A 22470-nucleotide genomic window follows, 5' to 3' on the forward strand; every position below is an offset into this window, starting at 1 on the left:
TGTCCAGAGACCACTACGGTGACCGATGTTGCCCACGCCAGGGACCGCGACCTCCACAAAGCAACCCGACCAGGTTTCGCGCCCAAACCATCCCACCACCGGCCGCCACCCGTCTGTGATGGATCGCCAATCCTGTGCTGCGCCGTCCCCGTCCTTGTGTGAGACCGGTCTCTAACTATGGGCTTGATTTGATACTGGAACCAACTTTCGTTACATTGCACATACGCGTCGAATCTTAACCGCACAACCTTCCTGCTTACCGCAGCACCCGCTGCTTGCTGCCCAGCATGCCCGACAAGATGGACTCGCTGCCGACGGCGGAAATGTACTGGCAGTACGTCATATTGTCTCTTATATCTCTTGAAGGCTTTCCAGGGCACTACGTATCGTGCTTGCTCTGTCATGCCGAGTCCGTCCCAATCATTGCTCTGCCACAACCGCAACGCTCTGGGCTTCTTCGAATATTATGCTAACAGAATGAAAACCTCCAGGGACGCCAAGAAGATCCGACACAAGATCGTCCGTGACATCAGGCAGCTCAAGGAGGGGTCTAATGGCAAGACCGAAGAAGAACAGTTGAGATCGCTAGAGGGGAGCATGGCCGAGTATGTCAGATCACTACTGGCACGTCAACACGAGATGTCACACGCGAAAAGCAACAAAACATGTCGGCCCTGCAGACACTTAGTGCAGGCGACCATGGAGCCCATCGAGCCAAGATCCATACCTATGAGATTTCATGCCTGTCCATGGGATCACCCACTGCGGGCGGGTGCTATCTGGTCAGATTTGACCGTGGGAAGGCTGTGTTCGCGTGTGGCATCTATTGTTGACGATGTTGTGTTGACTTGCGAAGATATCCCTGACACAATCTTAGATTTCGGCTGCGATTCGTCTGCACGCTCAGCGGGGACCCCCAGTATATCTACCAGTCGGATGCAGAGAAAGTGATGTGGGAGCTTCATACATACGTCAACCAGGCCTACCGAGATCTGTTCAACGAGCGCCTCCGAGGCCAGCCACACGTCGTGACCAAGCGCAAGGTGGAGAAACTTTACAACAACTATTTGAAGACTGCCCACGACTTTTATAAGGGCTACTTCCAGCGCCTCCAATCGCTGCATGGCCTGCCGCAGCTTCCCAGGATCAACAGCGTTCTGGAACTGGAACCCCCGACTGTCGACGATCGTCAGGGCCATCTCGTGACCGCCGAAGCCGCCCAGAGATCGTTCCACTCAACCCTGCTTCGTCTCGGTGATATATCTCGCTGGAGACACAAAGCTCGGCCAAAGCCAGGTGGCACGAAGATGGCTCTGCTCTACTATGCTCTCGCGCACGATCTGAAGCCAACTTCCGGAGATGCTCATCACCAAATGGGAATGATGTACACAGAAGAGCACAACCATTTACTCGTTGTCTACCATCTCTATCGCTCGCTAGCAATTGAGTTTCCCCATGCCAACTCCACACGCAACCTAGAGGTCGAGTTCAAGCACATTTTGAATTCCTCCACGCCTACCAGACGAACAGGCACTCCGGACCCCAATGAATCCTTCTCCAACTGGTTCGTGAGGCTTCATGCTCACTTTGCCAAGGGTGAAACGTTTTCCCAACAGTCCGAGTTGGAACAGACCGTGCTCCATCGCCTCGAGGAAATGTTGAAGAAGCCAGACACTCTGCCTCTTGTGTTGAAGATGGTTCTTATCAACATTGCAGCCTACTACGTCACACTATCCAGGGCTCTGAGTCAGAGTAAGTACCGCCTTCTAGTGACATTTTCTTCCCCTCTCAAGCTTTGGCTTTTCACCGTTCGTTTCCTCACCAGCACTTTCTGTATCCCCTGTCAATGCTAACTGGTCTCCAGAGCCAGAGGATTGGAAGGACAGTGCTTCCAAATCATGCGAATTCGTGTTAGGGATGAACGTCCGGTGGATTGTGGTAATATCTCGCCTCTTCCAAGCGGAACTCCAAGAATTCTCAAAGGCTGCAGCTCCTGCGAAAGACACGGCCGAGAACGGCGCAAAGGCGAAACATGCTGCAAAGTTCAGCCCATTCACTGAGAACCTACTACCGCTGATGCGTGTCTACATGGCCTGGCTTTATATCTATCGAGCAGACATCGTGAAGTTTCAAGGACACCTGGGGGGTCACGTCTTCGACATGTATAGGATCCTTGCCCAAGTCCTGACTACCATCTTGAAGGAGTTCAACGGCCAACAGATGGAAGCATCGCCGTACCTCCTTCCCGAGGACGTCGTGGCGTTAGGTATGAAGCCATTCGATGGACCTAACATGGCTTCGGCCTGCCGACTCCACCTCGCGTTCGGCAGAGATGATTTCAAGCCGCATTGGGAAGACACCGGACTTCCCAGGAAGGAACCTGATGCGGAGATGAGAGCTCGTGTCTATGATCTCATGAACTGCGGATTCTCCCTCGCTCTCGATGATGGATTCCCACTGGCTGTGAACCCTCCTGCAGAGGGCTCCGATGGAACTGTCACCATATCCTACGTTGAGGGAGGGAAAGGCTCGCAGATTGCTCAGCAAGAGCCTGTCAGGTCCCAACCCATTCCCGCTGATGCCCAGGTTGACCAGCTTGAAGGACAGCTTCGCAACCTCCGTCCAGTAAGCAGGTCTGATCTTACTGGGCTTAATGGGATGCAGGCGGTGGGCAACCTCGGCCGCGCGCACACCAGAGCGCCATCTGGCTCAGCTGCGGTTGAAGGAAGCCCCGAACCCCGGACGATCGACGTCGAGCCTTTGGAAACCGAATCGGATCTGAACATTGATGCGAAGATGCATGACATGGTGGATGACCTGCTTGAAGATGATAATTCGGACCTGATGGGCACCCAACCGGGGCGTGGCCCCACCCAGCCCAAGACATCGTCATACGGCATGCACTCTTCAACAGCCGAGCAAGTTTTCGGTGGTCTTCAAACACCTGGTCATAACTCCAGTGCTATCTTTGGAAGGCCGACTCCTTGGGGTTCTTTTGTGACTCCACCACAGACAGGTCCAGGGCGTGGGGAACCTGTCGGCCCTCAATACAACGGGGGAGCAAACTTCAGCACCGGCTCCCCGAATCAGGCGCAACGAGCTTCAAGCACGTCTTCGTTGCAACCGACAGTCCCGGATTTTACACCTGGTCCGGGGATGCAACGAGGCTCGGACCCTTTTGCTCTATTTCCTCCAAGCAACACTCAACCACCCGGTAACCAATTTGGCCAAGCTAACTTCGGCACTTCCGGCCGCCCATCATCTGGCCTGGGTGGACCACTTCAAGGAAGCCGGGGTGGTTTCGGTCATACCAGACAACGATTAGGCGGGTCTACAGGGAGCAGTGGAACCTCATCATTTTTCTCCCCCAAGGAGAATGCTGGTGCTTATGAGATTGCTTCTGGGGGCCACGTCCCTGGACAGATCAACAATGCTCGGTCGAAAGCCGTGTCGTCCCCCTTGGGATTCAACATGGGTAGCAACCCATTCTCCATGGACTTCTCGCAGGCAGCATCTGGTCTTCCTCCTGTCAACAGCCCATTCGGCCTGCCAACAGGACAGATCAACGGCGGGTTTGCCCAGAGCGACATGTACTCGTACAACCAGCAATTTGGGGGCTCTTTCCCTGCCTACGCGCAGCCCAATGGCCCGACCACGGTCTGCAACGGAAATGTCTACAACGCCACTACCGCGTACGGCCGGGGTGTCGTGGCGGCCAAAGACGACCCTTCTCGCTTCAGAAACGCGGTTAAGAAGACGCACATGGCAGTCGCTGCCGCCGAGGCTGACGCGTTTGACCGGGCAGTCTTGGAGAGCGCTCTGGCGGACGACCGTCCGAAGCCAAAGGGATGAACAAGGACGTCTAATTCTGTCGTACAACTCTTGGACAAGGTGCAGACTTCTGGGAACATGCCATCCCTGCCAGCGTCGATTTACAAAGGCCGCTTGAACCCGGATTAGGGTTCTTGTCACGCACCAGGCGTGCCATCACCATGAACACACCCGGTAGAGCAACCAAAGCAGTTGAGACCGTCACGAGGGCCTCGCAGCGTCACGGCGAACGGATGTGTGTTGGATATACTGGACTCTATTACAAGAGTATCGCCCGGAGCCTGTCGCTTCCGAACCGATTGTTTTCCTATCTGAAAAGATGATGGAGCGTTCTACTTCTAGATCATTGTTCCTAATGATCTGGCAGATGGGGAATCATAAGTTGAATTCTGAGACAAAGCGAATCCTTTTTCTTGTTTTTCGCTTCCCGCCCACGGATGCAAATCACCGTTGTTGAAACCAGGCTTTTCTACCCGTCAAAAAAATGCCCGCCTGAGACGCCAAGATGAGAACCGGAATTGGGTGTGTGGAAGAACGGAAAGATTAATTTCTCGAGTTCCAAGCCACTTTCGTTCAGGCCTAGGCCGAGTAAGTCTGCTTGGGGAAGGGGTACCTGTGGACGAGGAACGCGGTCAGAATGTGGGAGCTTGGAGAGCGTGTAATTCGAGGGGGCCGAGGGAGGGAGATCAAGTAGCGCGTTTGCGGGAGGCGGGCTCCAGGGCGCTCTTTTGAAAGGAGCAATAGTTGAAGCAACCGATACAAACAGTATGAATAAGAAAATTCGTTTTGGCAAGTGCAGACTTACGATGGACCCAGCTCCTGGATGCTGAGCTTGGCCAGCCACTGGCCGAGCTTGATGGACTCCTCGAGGGACTTGCCCTCGACGATGCCCGCGGTGAGACCACCGGCGAAGGCGTCGCCTGCACCGTTGGTGTCGACGATCTGGGCCTTGTCGATGGAGAGGACGGGGTACTCCTTGACGGCGTCCTCGCCCTGGGTGGCGACGATGGTAGGCTCAGTGCCGTGGGTGATGATGGCGACGCGCTTGCGCTGGGTGTTCTCCTTGGGCAGGTTGGCCATCAGCTTGGCGATCTCCTTGAGGTCCTTGGTGTCGTGGCCGTGGACCTCGGCCCAGGTGGCCGCCTCGGTCTCGTTGCCGATCACGTAGTCCCAGTAGGGGGCGCTGGCGTCGACGGGGTCCTTGAAGAACTGGGGAATGAAGGGGGCCGACAGGGAGACGACGAAGATCTTGTTCTTGGTCGCGGCCTCCTTGGCGAGCTCCATGATGGCGGGGGGGCAGACTGTGGGGGGGAAAGAGAACATGGCTGTCAGTATCAAACGCAGTCCGCACGGGCGGGTGGGTTGCCTGCCAACGCAGCTTCAGACTCACCGGTGAAGTGGTAACCACCGACATAGTAGACCTCGGCACCCTCGACCAGGCTCCAGATCTCGGGCTTCTTCAGGTGGTCCAGGTCGTAGTGGTTGGCGGCGCCCAGGTCGGTGCAGAGACTCCTGTTGTGGCCGGTAATGACGACACCGCAGCGGCCGGTGGGCTGGGTGGGCTCGACGCGGTACTCGACGCGGAGGCCGGCCTGCTTGACGGCGTCCTTGAGGATGGCGGCGTACTTATCGTCGCCGACGCCGCCCAAGTAGACGACGCTGTTCTCGGGCAGGATGTACTGGGCGCCGCGGGCGGTGTTCTGGGCGGCACCGCCGGCGATGAGCTTGGCCTCGAAGTTGTTCAGGAGGTCCTCGTAGATGCCCTTGTGCTTGTCCTCGGCCAGGATGGCGTCGTTGGCCTTGAGGCCGTACTTTGCCAGGAGCTCATCGTTGCCATAGGCCTGGATGTCTGTTGTTGGCTGCGTCAGCGGGGGTTTTTCTCAGCCCGAAGCCCATGCCCGAGCTACGAGGGGGAAGGGAGGGGGGGGGAGGAGCTTGAAGCTCTCGAGGAACAGCTCAGGTCGTTCTTACCGAGGAGAGGGTTCTCCAGACACAAGAGACGGAACTGCTTTGAGGCCATTTTGTTCAATTGACTTGCTGCGGTGGTGGTGGTCAAGTGGAATAGTCTCAGTCTTGGTGCCGAAGGAGAGACTCTTGGGGCAGCGAAGGTGGGGTTGAAGAAGTGCTGCGAGGAGGGACAGCGGGGTGAAAAGATCCCCCTGTAAGCCCGAGCTACGGCCCCCGGCAGGGAGGCGACTCGGGGTAGCCCGTGGGCAAATGGCGAGCCAGACATGGTTGGTTCCTCCGAGTCAGTCGGGATATTCAGAGCCAACAAGCAGATACACACTTGTCAGGAAAAGGTCAAATGAGCTCTTATAATCGCTGGCCCTGAGGGTTTACTGAGGCTTCACTACGAGGCGGGCATGGGCAGAGTCGGGTTGGGTGATCAACGTGTACTAGCTTGGCATATGATTCCACTCTGCGCTCATGCTCTCGTGCTATCGGCGAAGCCCAGACAGGGTTGCGTGATGCACTCTGGCCTCCTCCAAATTCCCATCCCCAACATCGTGGTTCTGTACTCTCTCTCTGGTCTCCATTAAGGTCTCCAGGTGACAGGTATCGAGCCCGCCAGGACGCCAGGACGCCAGAAGGCCTGGATTTTGGTATTGGAATCATTTTTCTTTTGTATTCCGTGGATGCCGTGGTACTACCCATAAGCGGTGGTTTCATCATGAACCGCCCTTAGTACCAGAACACGCAAGACCGAAGATATCAAAGCAATCCGTAAACCCCAACCCATGAAATCAGCGACCGCCTTAGTCCTTCGTCTTCTGGGTACCACGCAGCAGACCAGTCCGTCTGGCAGCGATGAGACCCGCCTTTTGACCAGAGACAGCGTAACGGTTGATGGTGGAGGCTTTACCGATATGTTGGTGGTTACCCTGTGATGGCATGTCAGATATGAGTCGCGGCAACGGAGTCGAAATCTACTTACACCACCGTGAGGGTGGTCCACGGGGTTCATGGCCACACCACGAGTCTTGGGCCAGGAGTTGCGCTTGACAGCGAACTTGTGCTTGGCACGAGAAGCCTCTGTTGGAGTTGTCAGCATTCCGTCATTCTGCCGTCTCGGCCAATTTTCTTCACTGCGGAAGCCAGCGGCGTCGCCCAGGCCCGTGCCTCAGGCTGGTCGCACGCTCCAGGTCCAAGCAGTAGAAAAGCCCAGGGTTGACGTACTCAGGAGAGGCTTGTCCGTTCGGCCACCACCAGCAACGATACCGATCATGCCACGGGAGGTGCTGTGGACAATCTTCTTGGCTCCGGAGGGCAGCTTGATACGGGTCTTGCCCTCATCGGGGTTGTGGCCGATGATGGTGATGTAGTTGCCGGAGGTACGGCCCAGGGAGCCACGGTCGCCAATCTTCTCCTCGACGTTGGAGACGACGGTACCCTCAGGCATGGAGCCCAGGGGCAGGACGTTGCCGACGGTCAGGGCGGCGTTCTTGCCCGCGTAGATGAACTGGCCGGTGTACATGCCCTCGTTGGCGATGAAGGTCTCGGTGTGCAGCTTGAACTTGTAGGGGTCGCGGAAGACGACCTTGGCCAGGGGAGCGCCACGGCCGGCGTCGTGGACGATCTGCTTCACGACACCTCGGATGTATCCATGTCGCTCGGAGTAGTCGAGGACCCTGAACTTGGCGGGGGCCTTGTTCAGACGGGTGATCGCCTTGAAGATGGTCGACGAACCCTTACGCTGGTTCCTGATAACTCTTCCCATCTTGGCTGCTGGCTCGGAGGCGTCACCTGCTTCAGGACGTAGACGTAAGTTTCTCTGGTCGGACCTGTGTGGTTTGCAGCGGAGGGCAGGACGAAAGGCGGCGCAGTTCTGTCGAGCAGGATTGACCGTTCGAGAACCGCTTCCCTCTCAATCGAGCGACAGTTTCCAAGGTGGATGGTGGAGTGGTGGACTTACGGGCAGTTTGATGGGGATGTTGTGATGGTTTGTCAATGAGGCCGAATTCCTGCGCTGAATTTTAGAAGGCAGGAGGGCAGGAACGACTTCTCAATTTTGTGGCCGCACTAAGCCGCTTAAGGGATGGCGCCAAATCTCGATGGTGGGCCCGTGCACTCCGCAGCATGTCAGCCTTTCCCCGAAGGAACCTCACACCTCGGCCTAAGATCAATACAAACTCATCATCACCACCAGCTTCATTCCCAGGCGTGTTCTCTCATCCTCCCAAACAATGCCATTCATCGCGTGCTGACTGTTTTAGCAGACTCCGCATCGTGTATGTCATAGTTGACGATATTGACGTCTCGGCCCCTTTGGCAACGTGCATCGCCGTTCCGGCCGATTTCCCAGCCGAATGGCCGGAAATCGTGGGAGAAAGCTCTCGTACCTGGTTGTTTTCGATTGGCGTGGTGTGGATTTCACCTGGCTCAATAGGCCGGCATCCAGAGGTCAAGCGCGCAGCTGATAGTGTGAAACTCTCACTGCAGCCGGCCACCTGGCCATAAACACCCTGCAACACCGCCAGATAAGCTGCGAAACCACCTGAGCATCCTCCACGTCCTGTGCGCGATAGATCTGCAAGTGCAGGCTTTTGCGGGCGCATTTCCAGACGTGTGCCGCTCAGAATGCACATTAAAGGCGCGTCATGTCTATCCCGGGCCCTGATGCCAGCATCCCCAAGTCATTATCAGTCGATAATAGGCGGGGTCAGCAGTTGCATGACTTTCACGATGCCTTTGTTCGTGATTCTACCAGTGGAATGCTGATGCTGTTTGGTTGCGCGATTTTTTTGTTGGACATGTTGGATCTCGGTCGAAGCGCCAGGAACGGCCACCGCATGAATCAGCGCTATGTTGACGGCCCTTGACGGCTCTAGACAAGCATGGGCCACAAACAACACGGGTGAAGGCAAGGGAATACGTTTTTTCTGGGATAATCGCCCTGTTGCAACCTCCCTGATTTCTGAGATGCCCCGGAGAATCCACCCCTTGGAATACTATACATGGCGCGACAGTTTGGGATAGCCTCAGTGGCCTATCCTCCTGGACTGTCCTTTGCTGGGTAAGTAAGTTGATGGTGGCAAGGGACCAAGCGGCCCTTGCTCATGAGTTCTGCCTCATCCATGTTGACGAATGGGATGCATGGGCCTAAGGTGACTGCCTGTCAAAGTTGGCTGGGCGCTTGTTGGCAATTTGCGGCACAGGGAACACAAAGAGTGTGGAAAAGTGCATGCTTATCTGTGGCGGCGGCGAGGAGGTTGTGGCCAAGACTTCTGAATGGCTGCAAGTTCTCAGTGCGGGCAACAACAATTCTGCGGGGCCAACGGCGATGCTCGGGCTGGGCAGGGGACATCTCCACACTCGTGCTGTACGCCCACGAATTCTTAACGGAACGAGAACAGAACGGCATCACGGACAACTACTGCGGAGGAGCGTTGAAAAGATCAGCTGCTACAACACTCGTGCTCCCATTGTGAGATGGTCGAAGAAAGTGTCACGCAGCATGTGATGGCTCCAGGTCAAAAGGCTCGAGAGGAGGCGACTCGGCACAGGATCGACCAAGGCAGTGTCATCATGCCAGCTGCATGGACAGACAGACTTAGCTGGTGACCTGGTGCCCCCCCCCCCCCGGTCCGTGTTGGAAGGAAAACCGGAGACAAGGACGGTGGGCTAGGCAGCAGAAAGCAGTTGAATGGCAGATAGGCGGCGTGGTGTTGATGGATGGACGTGCCTAGGTAGTGAAAGCATTGGTATATCTATGTTAATCCGATTCGGCGAATCATATTGCCTTGTGGTCGTCGTGCGGCTCCTTGATCTTTAGCGGGACCGCCTGCCTCCATTCCGTCACCGAACCTTACTCATTGGAACTTTCCCTCCACCACTCCTTCACCCAGCACTACCAAACTGCAACCGGCAACCGCAACGAAGCTGGCTGCAGACAAGGCAAGAATGGCCGACGACTCTTCCGATCTATCCTCCATCTCTTCCTTGTCCCCTGCGCCATCGGGCGACGAATCTGAAATTGAATTGAAGCCCCAGAATGGCATTCTGAAGTTCTTCCACCGCGTCTCCAAGGACGAAGTCGTCGAGGCAAGGAAGAAGGAGATGTCGCCTCCACCGCGCAAGAGGGAGCCCTCCCCTCCCCATGAATATGTTTTTGCCGACCATCCGGACATTGCAGTAAGTTGCAAGTCTGATTTGTCGCGTCACCCGTGCGAAAAGACGCGAAAGTGCGCGGTCGCGTCGCCGCAACCCTGGCTCACCAATTTCGCAGTTCATTGTCATGTTCCGCAAACGATTCGACAGCGTCATGCCCAGGTCTCTGGCACATTTCGGCCCCCTCGAGCTGGAGCAGGATATCAAGCAGGATCCTCCTGCCGAACGAGTCGAGCAATTCCTATGCGTTGTTCTCGGCCTCCTTCTGAATCGCAAACAAGACATCAAGTACGCGGTCCTCTCACCTGCCCCACCAAGCGCGCGCCCGGCTCACATTTGTATCTAGGCTCGGCCACTACCAGAAGGCATTGAACGAGGATGCGATCAACGGCAAGGACTTCAAACCCCAATGGCCCCGTGAATGGCAAGATCGGAGTCCTCTTGCAGGCGGCGCAACCTTCCAGTCCATCTCGCCCGAACAACGAGTAAGTGGCGCCCACCACTCCTACCTGACAACGATACTGATGGTCGGGCAATTACAGCTCCTTCTACTCAAAACCCTAGCTCTCTGGGCCTTGGGATACTCAGACGCTGTCAAGACCCTGATCAACTCCAGCTACAACCAGAAGCGCACCGCCGATGACCTCAACCAACCCCTGTCCGTACAACCGTGGGGCCATGACAGCGAGAAGCGCCGATACTATCTTGTGGAAGGCGACGACAACTGCTCATTCCGGATATACAGGGAGGGAAATCCAGCCGCTTTATACAACAGGCAATGGATAAGCGTTGCTGGTAGCATCGACGAAGCCAAGGCCCTCGCGGAGAAGCTGGGCAAGGATAATGGGCAGAACGCACGCAAGCTTAGCAGGAGCATCTTGAACAATATTGCAAACTTCGAGGAGAAGGAGGAGGTATGCGCAACCCCTTGCCCGTGGCTCGCTGCCGGCGTCCAGCCTTTCCCTTCACGGGCCATCTCCCATCGCATCTGCACCCTTGAAGGCGACGAGCTAACGTGTGTACATAGAAACGCAAGCGACGCGAGTATAGACGCACGCAGAAGGAACGCTTCCGCCGACCCGAGCCGGGTTTCTCCCTCTACGAGGGCCGAACCAGAGGAAAGCGAGTCAAGTACACGTACTCGGACGAAGAAGACTTCTACACGGACTCGACCAGCAACCGCCGATCAACGCGCAACACTCGAAACCCCACTCCTGTCGACGCTGGTCCTGTAATCACAGCTAGCGGTCGCCAGTCGCGGCCCCCTCCCCGCCTTACGGCTGACAACATGAGCAGCGGCGATGCCAGCGCTGCGCCTAGCGTCCAGGGCGATGATGCAGCCGGAGGCAACCTAGATACAGAGATGAGCGAGGCGCCAGAGATTGGACCAACGGGAAGACCCAGAAGGACTGCTGCGGCACAACATACCACAAACGGCTGGGCTGGCTCCCGGAAGCGGAATAGAGCATACGTGTCTGATGACGAGGACGACGAGGACGAGCCGGACTTTGGTGATGAAGGCGACGACCACGTCCCGCAAGATGAGACGGAAGATGAGGAAGAGTTTGAGAACGACGCCATGGATGAAGATGATGACGAGGTCGCCCCCGAAAGCCCCGACTCGACCGATAGCCGCATGGTGAAGCTGCACATCAAGGTCAACTTTGACAAAGACGGCAAGGCAAAGCGTCTGCCAAAGAAGCGCGACGGGTCCACAGAGTCGGCATCGACGCCGTCCAATATCGCGTCATCGCCCGAAGCAGCCGAGTCCGCCTCTGACGAGAGTCCCAGTGACATTCCCACACATGAGCCTGAGCATACGGGCGACGTCATCCAGGCTGCACCACTTAAGCGCCCAGAGCCGGGCGTGACCTCGGCCCCCGCGTCTGAGGCAGCCAGCGCCCCTCCGACCCAGGCTTCTGAGCCCGTCTCGACTCCCGCGCCCATGAGTTCAGCCCCGACGAGCGCTGACAAGTCATCCGAGAACTCAGAGAATGTTGCTCCGAAGCCAGAGGCGCCCACTACTGACGGATTCGCGGCTGCCAGCGGCAGCCTCAAGCTACAAGCAGGCGCTGCGCCGGCCTCGCTAGCCTTCAGGGGCAGCCCTGAGAAGCCGCGTGCTGTTATGGCGTCGGCGAACCAGGATTAGGTGCCTGGTCACCAGTCCTCCAGTAGGCCAAAGGTGTTGTTGTTCTCATAGTTTGGGAGTTTAGGCGATTGGTGGCAAAAGAGAGAGACATGATTTGTTCCACGCGCCGTGCGAGGCGTCATCTCACATTAGATGGATATTGTTACAGCGGCAGTCTGCGTGTCAAGGCGGGCAGCGATCCATAGAAGGAACGGGAAAAGGAAGTCCGCGTGTTTTGGTGGCCCCGAAAAAGGGCGGTTGTAGTCATGGTAGCTTCCAGTACAGGGCATGCCAATGAGCATCACAAGTAACAAAATATCAGGCGAGACTTGTGCTCCATGATTGTGGACTACGTCGCGACCCTGTGCCGTGACAATATTCCCTCCCCCCCCTCCTTCTACCGTCGGTTCTCCCAACTACCGAGCCATCTCGAGCTCTCAGCCACCTTGGCGACCTCGGCCAAGGCCGTCTCTACCTTGCCCTCCGGGTCGTGGTACCTGCTCCCGTCGAACTCGACCAGGAAGAGGTACTGGAAGGGCTGGATCAGGCTGGGCAGGCTGTTGATGCTGGTGAGGTTCAGCCCGCCCTTCCTGAACACATCCAGCACGGCGGCCAGCGCGCCGGGGCTCCGGTGCGGCACCGTGAACGAGACGAGGCTCTTGTGCGCGCCCGCGCGCGCCGGTGGTTCCTGTGCCCCTGCCCCTGCCTCTCTCCCACCAGCACCAGCACCGTCGTTGGCATCGCCCCTCCCCCGCCGCAGGACAAAGAACCGCGTGGTGTTGTCGTCGCGGTCCTCGATGCACCGCGCCAGCACGTCGAGCCCGAACGCGGCGGCGGCGCTCTCGTTGGAGATGGCGGCCGTCTCGCCCGAGGCGTCCAGCCCGGCCATCTCGGCGGCCTTGCTGGTCGAGCTGACGTCGATGGCCTCGGCGAGGGGCAGGTGCGCCGACAGGAAGGCCTGCGTCTGCCCGAAGGCCTGCGGGTGGCTGTAGACGCGCCTCACGTGCGAGAGGTCGTGCTGCGGCTGGCCCCTCCCCCTCTGCTGCTGAGGAGGAGAAGAAGAAGAGGCACCCTCCTGCGCCTGCGCTGGCGCTGCTGGGCCCCTCGCCCGCCCCAGCAGGAAGTGGTGCACGTCGATGTACACCTCGCCGCACACGCTCAGGTCCCCGTAGGCGGCCCCGCGGTCGGCCAGGTGGCCCAGGGTGAAGGTGACGACGCCGTGGGTCGAGTTCTCAAAGGGCACGACGCCGTAGTCTGCGGCCCCTGCTGCCACTGCGTCGAAGACGTCCTTGATGGTCGCCACGGGGTTGAGGGTGTGGTCATCTTCTGAGAAGGCTGACTTGGTTGCCTTTTTTTGGGGGGCGCGGGCGACAAAAGGCCGGTTGTGTTAGCCAGTTTGAATTTTATTTGCCTTGTGTGTGTATATATACATATAGTATGTGTATTCATATGTGTTGGTTGAGGAGCACCGCTTCCCCGTGAGGATGTGAGCGGGTAGGCAGGGGGGATGGACTGGACGGCAACATGTAATGAGCACTCTCACCTGGTGTGTAAAGGAGGACGGAGGGCCGAGGAAGGCGACCAGAGGCTTCGTCGAAGGCGTCTCGCCCTCGCTCTGCTGCTTGATTTGAATCATGTCTGTTTTGCCTACCGAGTCTTGTTGTTTATGTGTGAGTCGGGTTCGATCGACCGTGACAAGGTGGAAAATTTCTTGAAGTGCTGGGATCGTCGGTGAGAGCCAATTAACATGGTCACAAAATGGAATAAACTTTTAATCACTCCATCTGAGATCCAGGAAAATGGACAGGCAGGCCTGTTATTCTTGAAATGTGTGAAAAACTTTTGTTGTACACCAGGCTGTCTATTCTGCCTCTGAAGTTGAGCTAGGCTCCACGGCAGCGGTGCGCAAATGCGGGATGCGGCTAAACGGGCCCCAACCGGCGTCCCCCAAAGTACCGAGTCTGTTGGAGCTGCAGCTTGCAGTAAACGCCCCGTGGTTCGCCAATTCATGCGAATGGTTCCTATCGAACCACTGGATGCATCAAATCGGAGAGAGCCCCTCAGTCATGCGTCCGCATGACTTGCGGCGGACGCTGTTGTAGGATGTGGCACAAATGCTTGAAAGAGCGTATCAAGTTGGATTTTCCGTAGCACTACCAATTGAAAAGAGCGACTCAAAGCAAGGAGCAAGAGGGACTACAACATTGTGTCCTCCGATTGGACAGCTTCTCGTCCTGCTTTGGACATTCCCCGACGATAGAGCAAATAATCAGGTCTGCGCCCATACCAGTATCAGTCTGTCTCCCTTGCCTCCATCCTTCCCCATCTGCCCTGTCTCTGGTAGCCCTGCGATTAGTACGTAATCTGGACTCTTCAACTTCTCGGCGCACAGGACACCATAGGTAAACGGTTCTAACACTTTATGTCTCAGCAACTGGCGACATCACAGGTTGGTTTTGCGGACAGGGGAGAGTCAAACATACCACCGTGTTTCTCTTACTCAAGAAGCCCTTTAAGTCGACATGACAGAGCGGAGCGGTGACGGCCGCACAGCCTGGTGAGGCGACTGGCCGGGGGTGCCATCGAAGCCCTTCATCAAGCGCCGCTGCGCATGTGAGACTTTGCCGGACGCTGTCTTGGGCGTCGGCTTCTGAGGATCGGCAGCCGTCGTTGGCTCGGGCGGGATTGCTTGAGTTGAGGAGCCCTCGTTATTCACGAGGGATTCAAACTGTCAATCGTCGTAGTAGTCATCGTCGTCGTCGTCGATATCTTGCAACTGCTCAAAGTTGACCTTGTAACGCAGGAGGCCTCCGATTCCACCGAAGCCCTTGACAAACTGGTTGCCCTCGGTCGATCGGTCAGACACAAACTCCAGCGTCGTGCCAAAGTCCTTGTAGTGCTCCGCAATCCACTCGAGGAAGGACTCCTGGTTCACCACTTCCATCTCCGTGCCCGCAGAGGCAGCGGTCTTGTCCAGGAACATGGAGCGGTCGCCCGAGGTCTCCTGCTGCTTGGTGGTGTGGACAACGTACTCGGCCCCTTCGCTGTTCTTGAGGGTCCAGCGGCTGATCTCGAGGTTCTCGAAGACGATCAGGATCTCGACAGCTCCGAGCTCCAGTGCCTTGAGGGTGTCCTCGATACCGTAGCAGACCCGGCCGGTGTCCTGGCTGATCTCCTCGAAGTACTTCCCGATGAGTTTCTTCTCCTGGATGAACTTGACGTTGCCAAGCGTCTCGGAGGCCAGCTCGATGGCCTGGTTGAAGCCGTTCTCACCACCGTAGGACACGTCGACGACCTTGATGACCTTGGAAGCGAGACGGTTGTCGAACATGTCAGAGGCGTTCAAGTCGTTCTTGAAATCGGCGGAACCGGCGAGAATAATCCCGGCGACGTTGACCTTGTCGTTGGTAATGAAGTTCTGGACTGCCAACTCGGCGACCTTGCGGACATAGTTGTGACGCTTCTCCTCTCTGAGACGGGCGAAACGGAGGGCGGACTGACCACCACGACCGTGCTTCTTGGGCAAGTCGACCGAGAACTTGTGGACGATCTCTCGGGTGTTACCGCTGAGGGTTCCGAAGAGCGCACCGTTACCGTCCATGATGATAAAGCCAAACTTCTGGTCGGACTCGAGGAGCTCTGCGAGGGCCTCTGTGTGGAACTTGTTGTCACAGAGGTACAGCGAGGTGTTGATGGGCTTGAAGGGCTCGAAATCGATGTTGACCTTGCGTTCCTTTCCCTCGGATGTCAAGATCTCACCACAGTAGACAACGAGGCCATTGGGAGGGACCTTGTTGTACAGCTTGAGACGCTGCTGGGTGGAGGTGATGGCGGACAGGACAGACTGCCTGTTGACACGCGACTTAATGTTGGACGCGGTGCCCTGTTTCGGTGGTGTCAGCGTGCCAGGTCCGGGCCAAGGCGCGTGCCATGGCGGGTGATACGTACGTATTCTTCAGCCAACATCTTTGCAGCACGAGAGACTTGATCCTTGGGGGCTGGTGGGGGGTCAGTCAGCCGTGCTGATACACGAAGGGCGTGTCGACGAAGGGCGGGACCAGGAGCGGCACGTACGGATGATGAGGGAGATCATGGATGTGCCGTTACCCCGAGCGGCCTCGAGCCTCTTAATGAGCTTCTTGACCTTCCATATCTCGATCTGAAGACCTCAGTCAGCCTGGATGCGCAGCATATAGACACACACGCCCGAGTCGAGCATGCAGCAGCGAGCCGAGCGCAGGGTGCGATGCCTAGTGGTGGGAGGGGGTGTGGACCCACGTTTTTCTCGGCTTCCTGTATGGAAATAGCATTAGCAAAGGCATCACAACACCACAGGGACCCATGTGCAGAGAGCAGTAGTGGCCTTGAGGCAGCCCCCGCTGGCGCTGGCGGAAGGCGACGCGAGGCACTGGGTGGGAGCGGGAATTAAGTGTGGGTGCAGCAGGACAGTAGGAGCGACGTACGTTAGCCTGTGCGTCACTCATGTTGAGAATGGGGTGGACGCCGGAGCGATTCTCTCGATCTGTGTGGAAGACGGCAGCCGAGTAATGTCCCAGGGATGCAGGTGTTGAGGCAGGTCCCTTATGAAGACAAAGGAAAAACAAGAACTCGCGCCAGATGTGTGTGGTGTCGCTCCGTGGCGGGGTTTCGTAAGATTTTATGGAGGGGGGGAGTGATCAAACCTGGCTGATGGGAAAATGGCCCTTTTCTCTTTTCTTTGGTGTCAAGTTGGAACCTCCCGAGTCAAGGACCCACCGGGGCTGCACATGCTATTGGTCACATGCTGTTACTCAGGACCCAAGCTGCACCCAGACAGCCTAGTCTGGCCTACCTCCCTCCTGCCTAGCTAGGGCACCTAAGGCAGAAGCGGTGCAGTGGCTGCTATGCCGAGTCCCTTACCATTACCAGTTGAGGCTACAGAACAGTCAAGTCTCTCACACCTCACCCTTTGATCCTCTGCAAAGCGACTACTGCTACAAGCTGTTGACACCAATTGTCAGGGGCAAATCATTCACTGACTCATAAACATCGTTCCTTTAGCACAGTCATCACTTGGGCAGCCACTGGGCAGAGCCTACACAGACACTGGGTTGCCCATAGTCCACCTGACGTCACGTTGGCTGGCTGGCCTGCTCACCGTGAGTCGGCTCCAGACTGCCAGAAAGGCTGAAAGGGCCCCCCTCCCACCACAAAGTGGATACCCACCACACCCCCATAAAGCAGCCCCAGTCAGTCGCCTGCGAGGCCGACTCCTCTGGCTAAGCATGGCATCATCCGAAATCCCAATGCAGGTGGCAGAGACGATCCAGACGGCGCACATCAGGCGCGAGCCCTCGGCCCGGCACGACATCAACCCGTCCACGGCCGCCGACACGAGAGAGCCTGTCCACCTGGACAAGGACGCCGCCGCAGACGAAGACGACGATGACATCCCCGTCAGCGTCCTGAGGCCCGCCAGGCGCTTCTCCAACCTGCCGCCCATCCCCGACATGCGCTTCGAGCAGAGCTACCTGCACAGCATACAAGATGCCAAGTCGTGGGGGATGGTGGCTTGGATCACCACACGGGACCATGTATGTGTTTTGGGCGGCCCATGTGGCCCTCCATACGAGTGCCAGATGCTGACGACATGTGTTTCTTCCGCAGCTCGTGATGCCCATGTTGCAGGGTGTCGTCTACAACTTGGCTTGGTGTGGCTGGCAGTATTGGAACAAGAACGCCCAGATGAGCGGGAACTCGATAGGTGCACAGGTCCGGAGGTGGTGGTGGGGTGTCAACAACTGGCCTATTCCCTCAACCGCCCGGCCGGTGCCAAGGGAGAAGAAGGACTGGTTCCGCCGATGAGTAGTTCAACCAAACAAACCTGGGCAAAACTTATATCGAGGAGGCTTCCACATGCACATGGCCCCGTGTTGGCAGCTGCTGTCTCGCTTTCTTGGGCCGCTACTCTCCATGTGATGTCTTGTCAGGGAACGCCAGTACACCTTGTAGGGATACCACGCAGCTCCTGACATGGCCGCAGTAATTCGACACGGCTTGAGGCCTTGTGAGGTGGTCTGCCGATATACTACAAGATAGGAAGAACGGAGTACCTGAGAAATGCTGACAACAATGCAGTCTCATAAGCTCATGCAGCCCTCACATGAGTACAACGGTCCAAGGATATCAAATCATGCTTCTCATTAGATGTCATCATGCTTCAAATGCGGCCGTTCACATGACCGTTACATGCTCGTACCCTCTCAAACAGATACAGCTGTGCCTCCCAAGGTCTCAACACCGGCCCCTTGTCACCCGCCCGCGGGCTCTCGTCCTCGCCATAGTTACCAAACTGGAACGCCCACCGGCCACCCTGATACGGGGGGAACGCAGCCCGCTGCTGCTCGCCCGAGAAGTTGAGCGCCACCAGCGCCATCTCCTCGTCGCGGCCGTCCCTCTTCTTGACAAACACAAACGTCTTGTCGTCGTCGGCGCCGACGACCTCGAACGTGCCGTGGACGAGCAGGTCGGCGTGGCGCTTGCGGAAGCGGATCATGTCTCGCCAGAAGCCCAGCACGGACGACCCGGGCCTCGCCAGCTGGTCGGCGACGTTGATCTCGGCGTACGAGTCGTTGGCGCGCATCCACGGGCCGCCGGGCGAGCTCGTGAACCCCCCGTGCGGCGAGGCGTCCCACTGCATCGGGGTGCGGGCGTTGTCGCGGCCCAGCACCGACATGTTGGCGAGCACGGCGTCGAGCGCGGCCGGGTCGCCGCCCGTCGCCTGCCTCACCTCCTCGTAGTAGCCCAGCGCCTCGATGTCCTTGTACTCGTCGACGGGCCACGACCGCGGGATGTTGACCATGCCGATCTCCTGGCCCTGGTAGACGAACAGCGTCCCCGTCATCGAGCACATCATGAGCGCCAGCAGCTTGGCCGACCGCTCCCTGTGCTCGGGCGCGTCGGACGCGAAGCGCGACACGGACCGGCCCTGGTCGTGGTTCTCGCAGAAGGCCGTCGTCCACCCGTCCGTGCCCTCGATGAACTGCTGCCACTTGGCCACCGTGGCCTTGAGCTGCGGCAGCGTCCACCGCTGGAGCTGGTACTTGTACGGCGACCCCTGGCCGAGGTCGACCATGTCGAACTGGAACACCATGCTGAGCTGCCTGTCGCCCAGCCCCACGTAGTCGAGCACGCGCGCCGGGTCCGGCGTGTGCGGCAGCTCCCCGACCGTCATGGCGTCGTACCTGTCGAGCACCTCGCGGTTCATCTCGCGCAGGAACTCGTGCATCCGCGGCCCGTTGGCGTACAGGCACCACGCCGGCTGGTCGAACGTGTCCCTGTTGACCACGGGCGCGTCGCGCAGCCCGGCCACGGGGCCCTTGGACCACATGTTGACCGTGTCGATGCGGAACCCGTCCACGCCCTTGTCCAGCCAGAACCGCATCGCGCTGTCGTGGATCGCCCGCCGGCACTCGTCGCTCTCCCAGTTCAGGTCCGGCTGCTCCTTGGCGAACAGGTGCAGGAAGTACTCCTGCGTGTGATCGTCCCACTCCCACGCTGTCCCGCTGAAGTAGCTGCGCCAGTTGGTCGGCGGCATCCGCGTCCCGTCCTCGGCGTACCGGGGCGGCCGCCAGATGTACCAGTCGCGCTTGGGGTTGTCCTTTGATGATCTGGACTCCTTGAACCACGCGTGCTGGTCCGACGTGTGGTTTACTACCAGGTCCAGGATGAGCCGCATTCCTCTCTTGTGGCACTCGTCGATGAGGACCTCCATGTCCTGGACGGTCCCGTACGGTGCGTGAACTGCTTCATAGTTCGATATGTCGTAACCCTTCGTTACATGGTTAGCAGTGCTTCGAAAAACATGATTCCTTTCCTTCGCGCGTGCCGCACATGGGTGGGTGCCTTACCATATCAATCTGTGGACTATACAAATGTCAGTGCCAAAACAACATGAAACTGATCCGTCTCAGCGGTGCTCACCTCTCAAACATCGGAGACACCCAGACGATGTCGATTCCTAGGTCCTTCAGATAATCCACCTTGCTGATGATACCGGGGATATCACCCAGACCATCTCCGTTGCTATCCTTAAAGCTGGCTGGATATATTTGGCTGTTGCCCGACACAAATTTGCCATTGATCAGCATCCTGGCCTGTACTCAATATCGGACGGGGAGTCTGGAGTGCGACAAGATGATCGTGTAGGGTGCTCGAGACAAACTCACTATGCCACGCCTTCTTTCCACCAGAGCTTCTCCCCCGTCATTTTTGCGTTCATGTTATCGTGCGTGGCTGAAAACAATAGCTGATTATGGAACTCAAATCTTTTGCGAGACCATTCCGATCTCTTCCAGCTCCCGCAATTTGAAGTCAAGCTCGCAGTGTGGTCGGGGCTTTTCAAGTCCTGATAAGCACCGCCAAACTCGGTGACGCTGCAAAGCCAGTGAGGTGGTGTTGGAAGAGACAGAGCCAAGACAGTTCAGTAACACCTCCCGAGTGAGTAATCAAGTAGGTCGTGTCGTCTATTTACGCATTGCTTTTTCCTCTTGGTTTTGTCCTGACATCGTGACCTACTTAAATACTTTCCAGATATCACGGGCGCTCGCACAGAGCGGGCCGGCTAATTAATGACGTTCCATGTGAAGAAGAGGAGGACGATCGCAACGAGTATGTGATTGAGTCGCCAAAACGCTCGCTGCAACTCTCCTCCGTCCGCCAACCTGGGGTAGAACGTGCCAAAACTTATTACCTCGGAACACCCTATAGCTTCTTAGCTAGCCCGCCCGGCAGGGACAGCAGGTTGCGGTTTCTGCACAGGTTCTCGTCGGTCCGACGAGACTTGCCAAGAGGGTGATGGCAAGCACCGGCCGGGGTAATTCGCGTCCGGGTGCAGCGTTCCCACAGCATGGTGGGTTGGCGTGGGTGTGGACTGACGGTTTCTCCTCATGATGACTTATCACAGCCGCGAGAGGTTAGTGGCTGGCCGTTCACTGGCCCCCAACTTCCTAAAAGGCTTGGCTGCAGGACGCTGATTTTACTGTATTTCTTTTTTGTATCTGCACCTACGCCACTCGACTCGAGCGCGAGGCGCCTGCTACCTAAATATGTGTGGGGGTTGATTTGTGTCCTGGCCACATTCGAGGTACCAACTCTCTTCATCGCCTTGATTATGGCTGTTCAGCCCTTCTATGTGTTGAATCAAGGTCATCCATCGTACGGGCTGGTTCCCTCCCCCTCCCCCATTGCCTGTTTGCTTCGCTTATTGCGAGCAGTGGGCTTGTCCCGAGGAGGTCCTGCCCGCATCTGGCGGGCTCTTGCCCTGCTCCCAAACTTCCATGCCAAGAATTGACTTGCATCACGCTCAACGCATGAGGCCGGGACCAAGCCCAAGTTTCTCAGTTACTTGATGTCGAGCGGGCACCACGCCTAGAATGCCGTGGATGGTGCCCGATATATGGCCTCAGCTGGCACAAAACTGCTACCGCCCTGCCATTGGGGTTGCCCCAGCGCTAGGCTGACGCTGCTGCTGCTGGCTGGCCTGATTAGCTGCCTGGGCCTGAGCCTGGGCCTGGGCCTGGGCGGCCTGCTGCTGCTGCTGGTGTTGCCTTAGCATCTGCGCATACTGGTGGGGGCTCGCAGCGGCTTGCATCCCATTCACCATGCCTTGCTGTTGTTGCTGCTGCTGCTGCTGCTGCTGCTGTTGCTGTTGCTGCTGAGGGCTTCCAGCCGCGGCATCCATGGCATTCTGGGCGACGCTGTTTCTTGCCACTTGATTCTGCATCAAGCGCTGCTGCATGATGTGAAGCGCCTGCCCATGGGCCTGTTGTTGGCTCATATTTGGAAATTTGGCCCTGATCTGATTCTCGATTTCCATAATCTGCGCTTGGATTTGCGGCGGGAGTTGCTGTTGCTGCCGGTTGAAATTGGGCGCCGGTGGAGACCCAGCTGGCACATTCGGCATTCCCATTCCGACGGCCCCAGGTGACGTGGCCATTCCCATGCCATTAGGGGTGTATGGAGCCATGGAGTTGATCATGTAGTTGTTTTGATTGATGCCGTTCATCGGATTACGGATCATAGGAGAACCTTGTTGCGCTACCGAGCCATTGGCCATGGGGTGGGCTTGCGGGCCTTGCTGAGGCTGCTGAGCCGGCTGCGCCTGAGCTGCGGGAGGAGAGTGCTGCGGTGCCATCTGTTGTTGCTGCGGCTGAGCTTGTTGCTGTTGCTGTTGCTGTTGCTGTTGCTGTTGCGGCGGCTGTTGCTGTTGCTGCGGCTGCTGCTGTTGCTGCGGCTGAGCGGTGTGACCGTGAACCTGCGGCATCTGGCCCTGGTTGTTGGCCTGGTTGGCCAACTGCTGTCGCCGCTGCTGGTCTGCTATCCTTCTCGACTCCAGAGCTGCCCTATGGATCTGTTGTTGTGCC

At 57.5% G+C, this 22470-nt stretch overlaps 6 protein-coding genes across 6 annotated transcripts; 2 read left to right on the forward strand and 4 right to left on the reverse strand.

Moving 5' to 3' along the window:
• Positions 1–287: 287 nt before the first annotated feature.
• KVR01_008515 (uncharacterized protein) lies at positions 288–3852 on the forward strand (the record flags this gene model as incomplete). Its single annotated transcript, XM_044782651.1, has 6 exons — positions 288–334; positions 492–605; positions 878–1746; positions 1871–2586; positions 2665–2997; positions 3373–3852. 6 exons carry the CDS (start codon positions 288–290, stop codon positions 3850–3852), a joined length of 2559 nt encoding a protein of 852 aa, XP_044642282.1.
• A 558-nt stretch (positions 3853–4410) lies between these two features.
• Positions 4411–5851, reverse strand: KVR01_008849 (adenosine kinase; the record flags this gene model as incomplete). The annotated part of the gene is made up of 4 exons (XM_044782372.1): positions 4411–4444; positions 4637–5132; positions 5222–5680; positions 5803–5851. 4 exons carry the CDS (start codon positions 5849–5851, stop codon positions 4411–4413), a joined length of 1038 nt encoding a protein of 345 aa, XP_044642616.1.
• Positions 5852–6587: 736 nt separating this feature from the next.
• On the reverse strand, positions 6588–7549 carry KVR01_008698 (uncharacterized protein; the record flags this gene model as incomplete). The annotated part of the gene is made up of 3 exons (XM_044786316.1): positions 6588–6713; positions 6767–6864; positions 7009–7549. 3 exons carry the CDS (start codon positions 7547–7549, stop codon positions 6588–6590), a joined length of 765 nt encoding a protein of 254 aa, XP_044642465.1.
• A 2183-nt stretch (positions 7550–9732) lies between these two features.
• KVR01_008484 (uncharacterized protein) lies at positions 9733–12088 on the forward strand (the record flags this gene model as incomplete). Its single annotated transcript, XM_044783110.1, has 5 exons — positions 9733–9963; positions 10058–10227; positions 10286–10424; positions 10482–10853; positions 10967–12088. 5 exons carry the CDS (start codon positions 9733–9735, stop codon positions 12086–12088), a joined length of 2034 nt encoding a protein of 677 aa, XP_044642251.1.
• A 376-nt stretch (positions 12089–12464) lies between these two features.
• Positions 12465–13703, reverse strand: KVR01_008657 (prephenate dehydratase PHA2; the record flags this gene model as incomplete). The annotated part of the gene is made up of 2 exons (XM_044785086.1): positions 12465–13415; positions 13611–13703. 2 exons carry the CDS (start codon positions 13701–13703, stop codon positions 12465–12467), a joined length of 1044 nt encoding a protein of 347 aa, XP_044642424.1.
• Positions 13704–17086: 3383 nt separating this feature from the next.
• On the reverse strand, positions 17087–20327 carry KVR01_008471 (uncharacterized protein; the record flags this gene model as incomplete). The annotated part of the gene is made up of 6 exons (XM_044794103.1): positions 17087–17199; positions 18362–19524; positions 19561–19877; positions 19957–19972; positions 20030–20161; positions 20275–20327. 6 exons carry the CDS (start codon positions 20325–20327, stop codon positions 17087–17089), a joined length of 1794 nt encoding a protein of 597 aa, XP_044642238.1.
• Positions 20328–22470: the final 2143 nt, after the last annotated feature.

The sequence above is a fragment of the Diaporthe batatas genome, assembly GCF_019321695.1.
Source record: "Diaporthe batatas strain CRI 302-4 chromosome Unknown Contig00010, whole genome shotgun sequence".
Lineage (NCBI taxonomy): Eukaryota > Fungi > Ascomycota > Sordariomycetes > Diaporthales > Diaporthaceae > Diaporthe > Diaporthe batatas.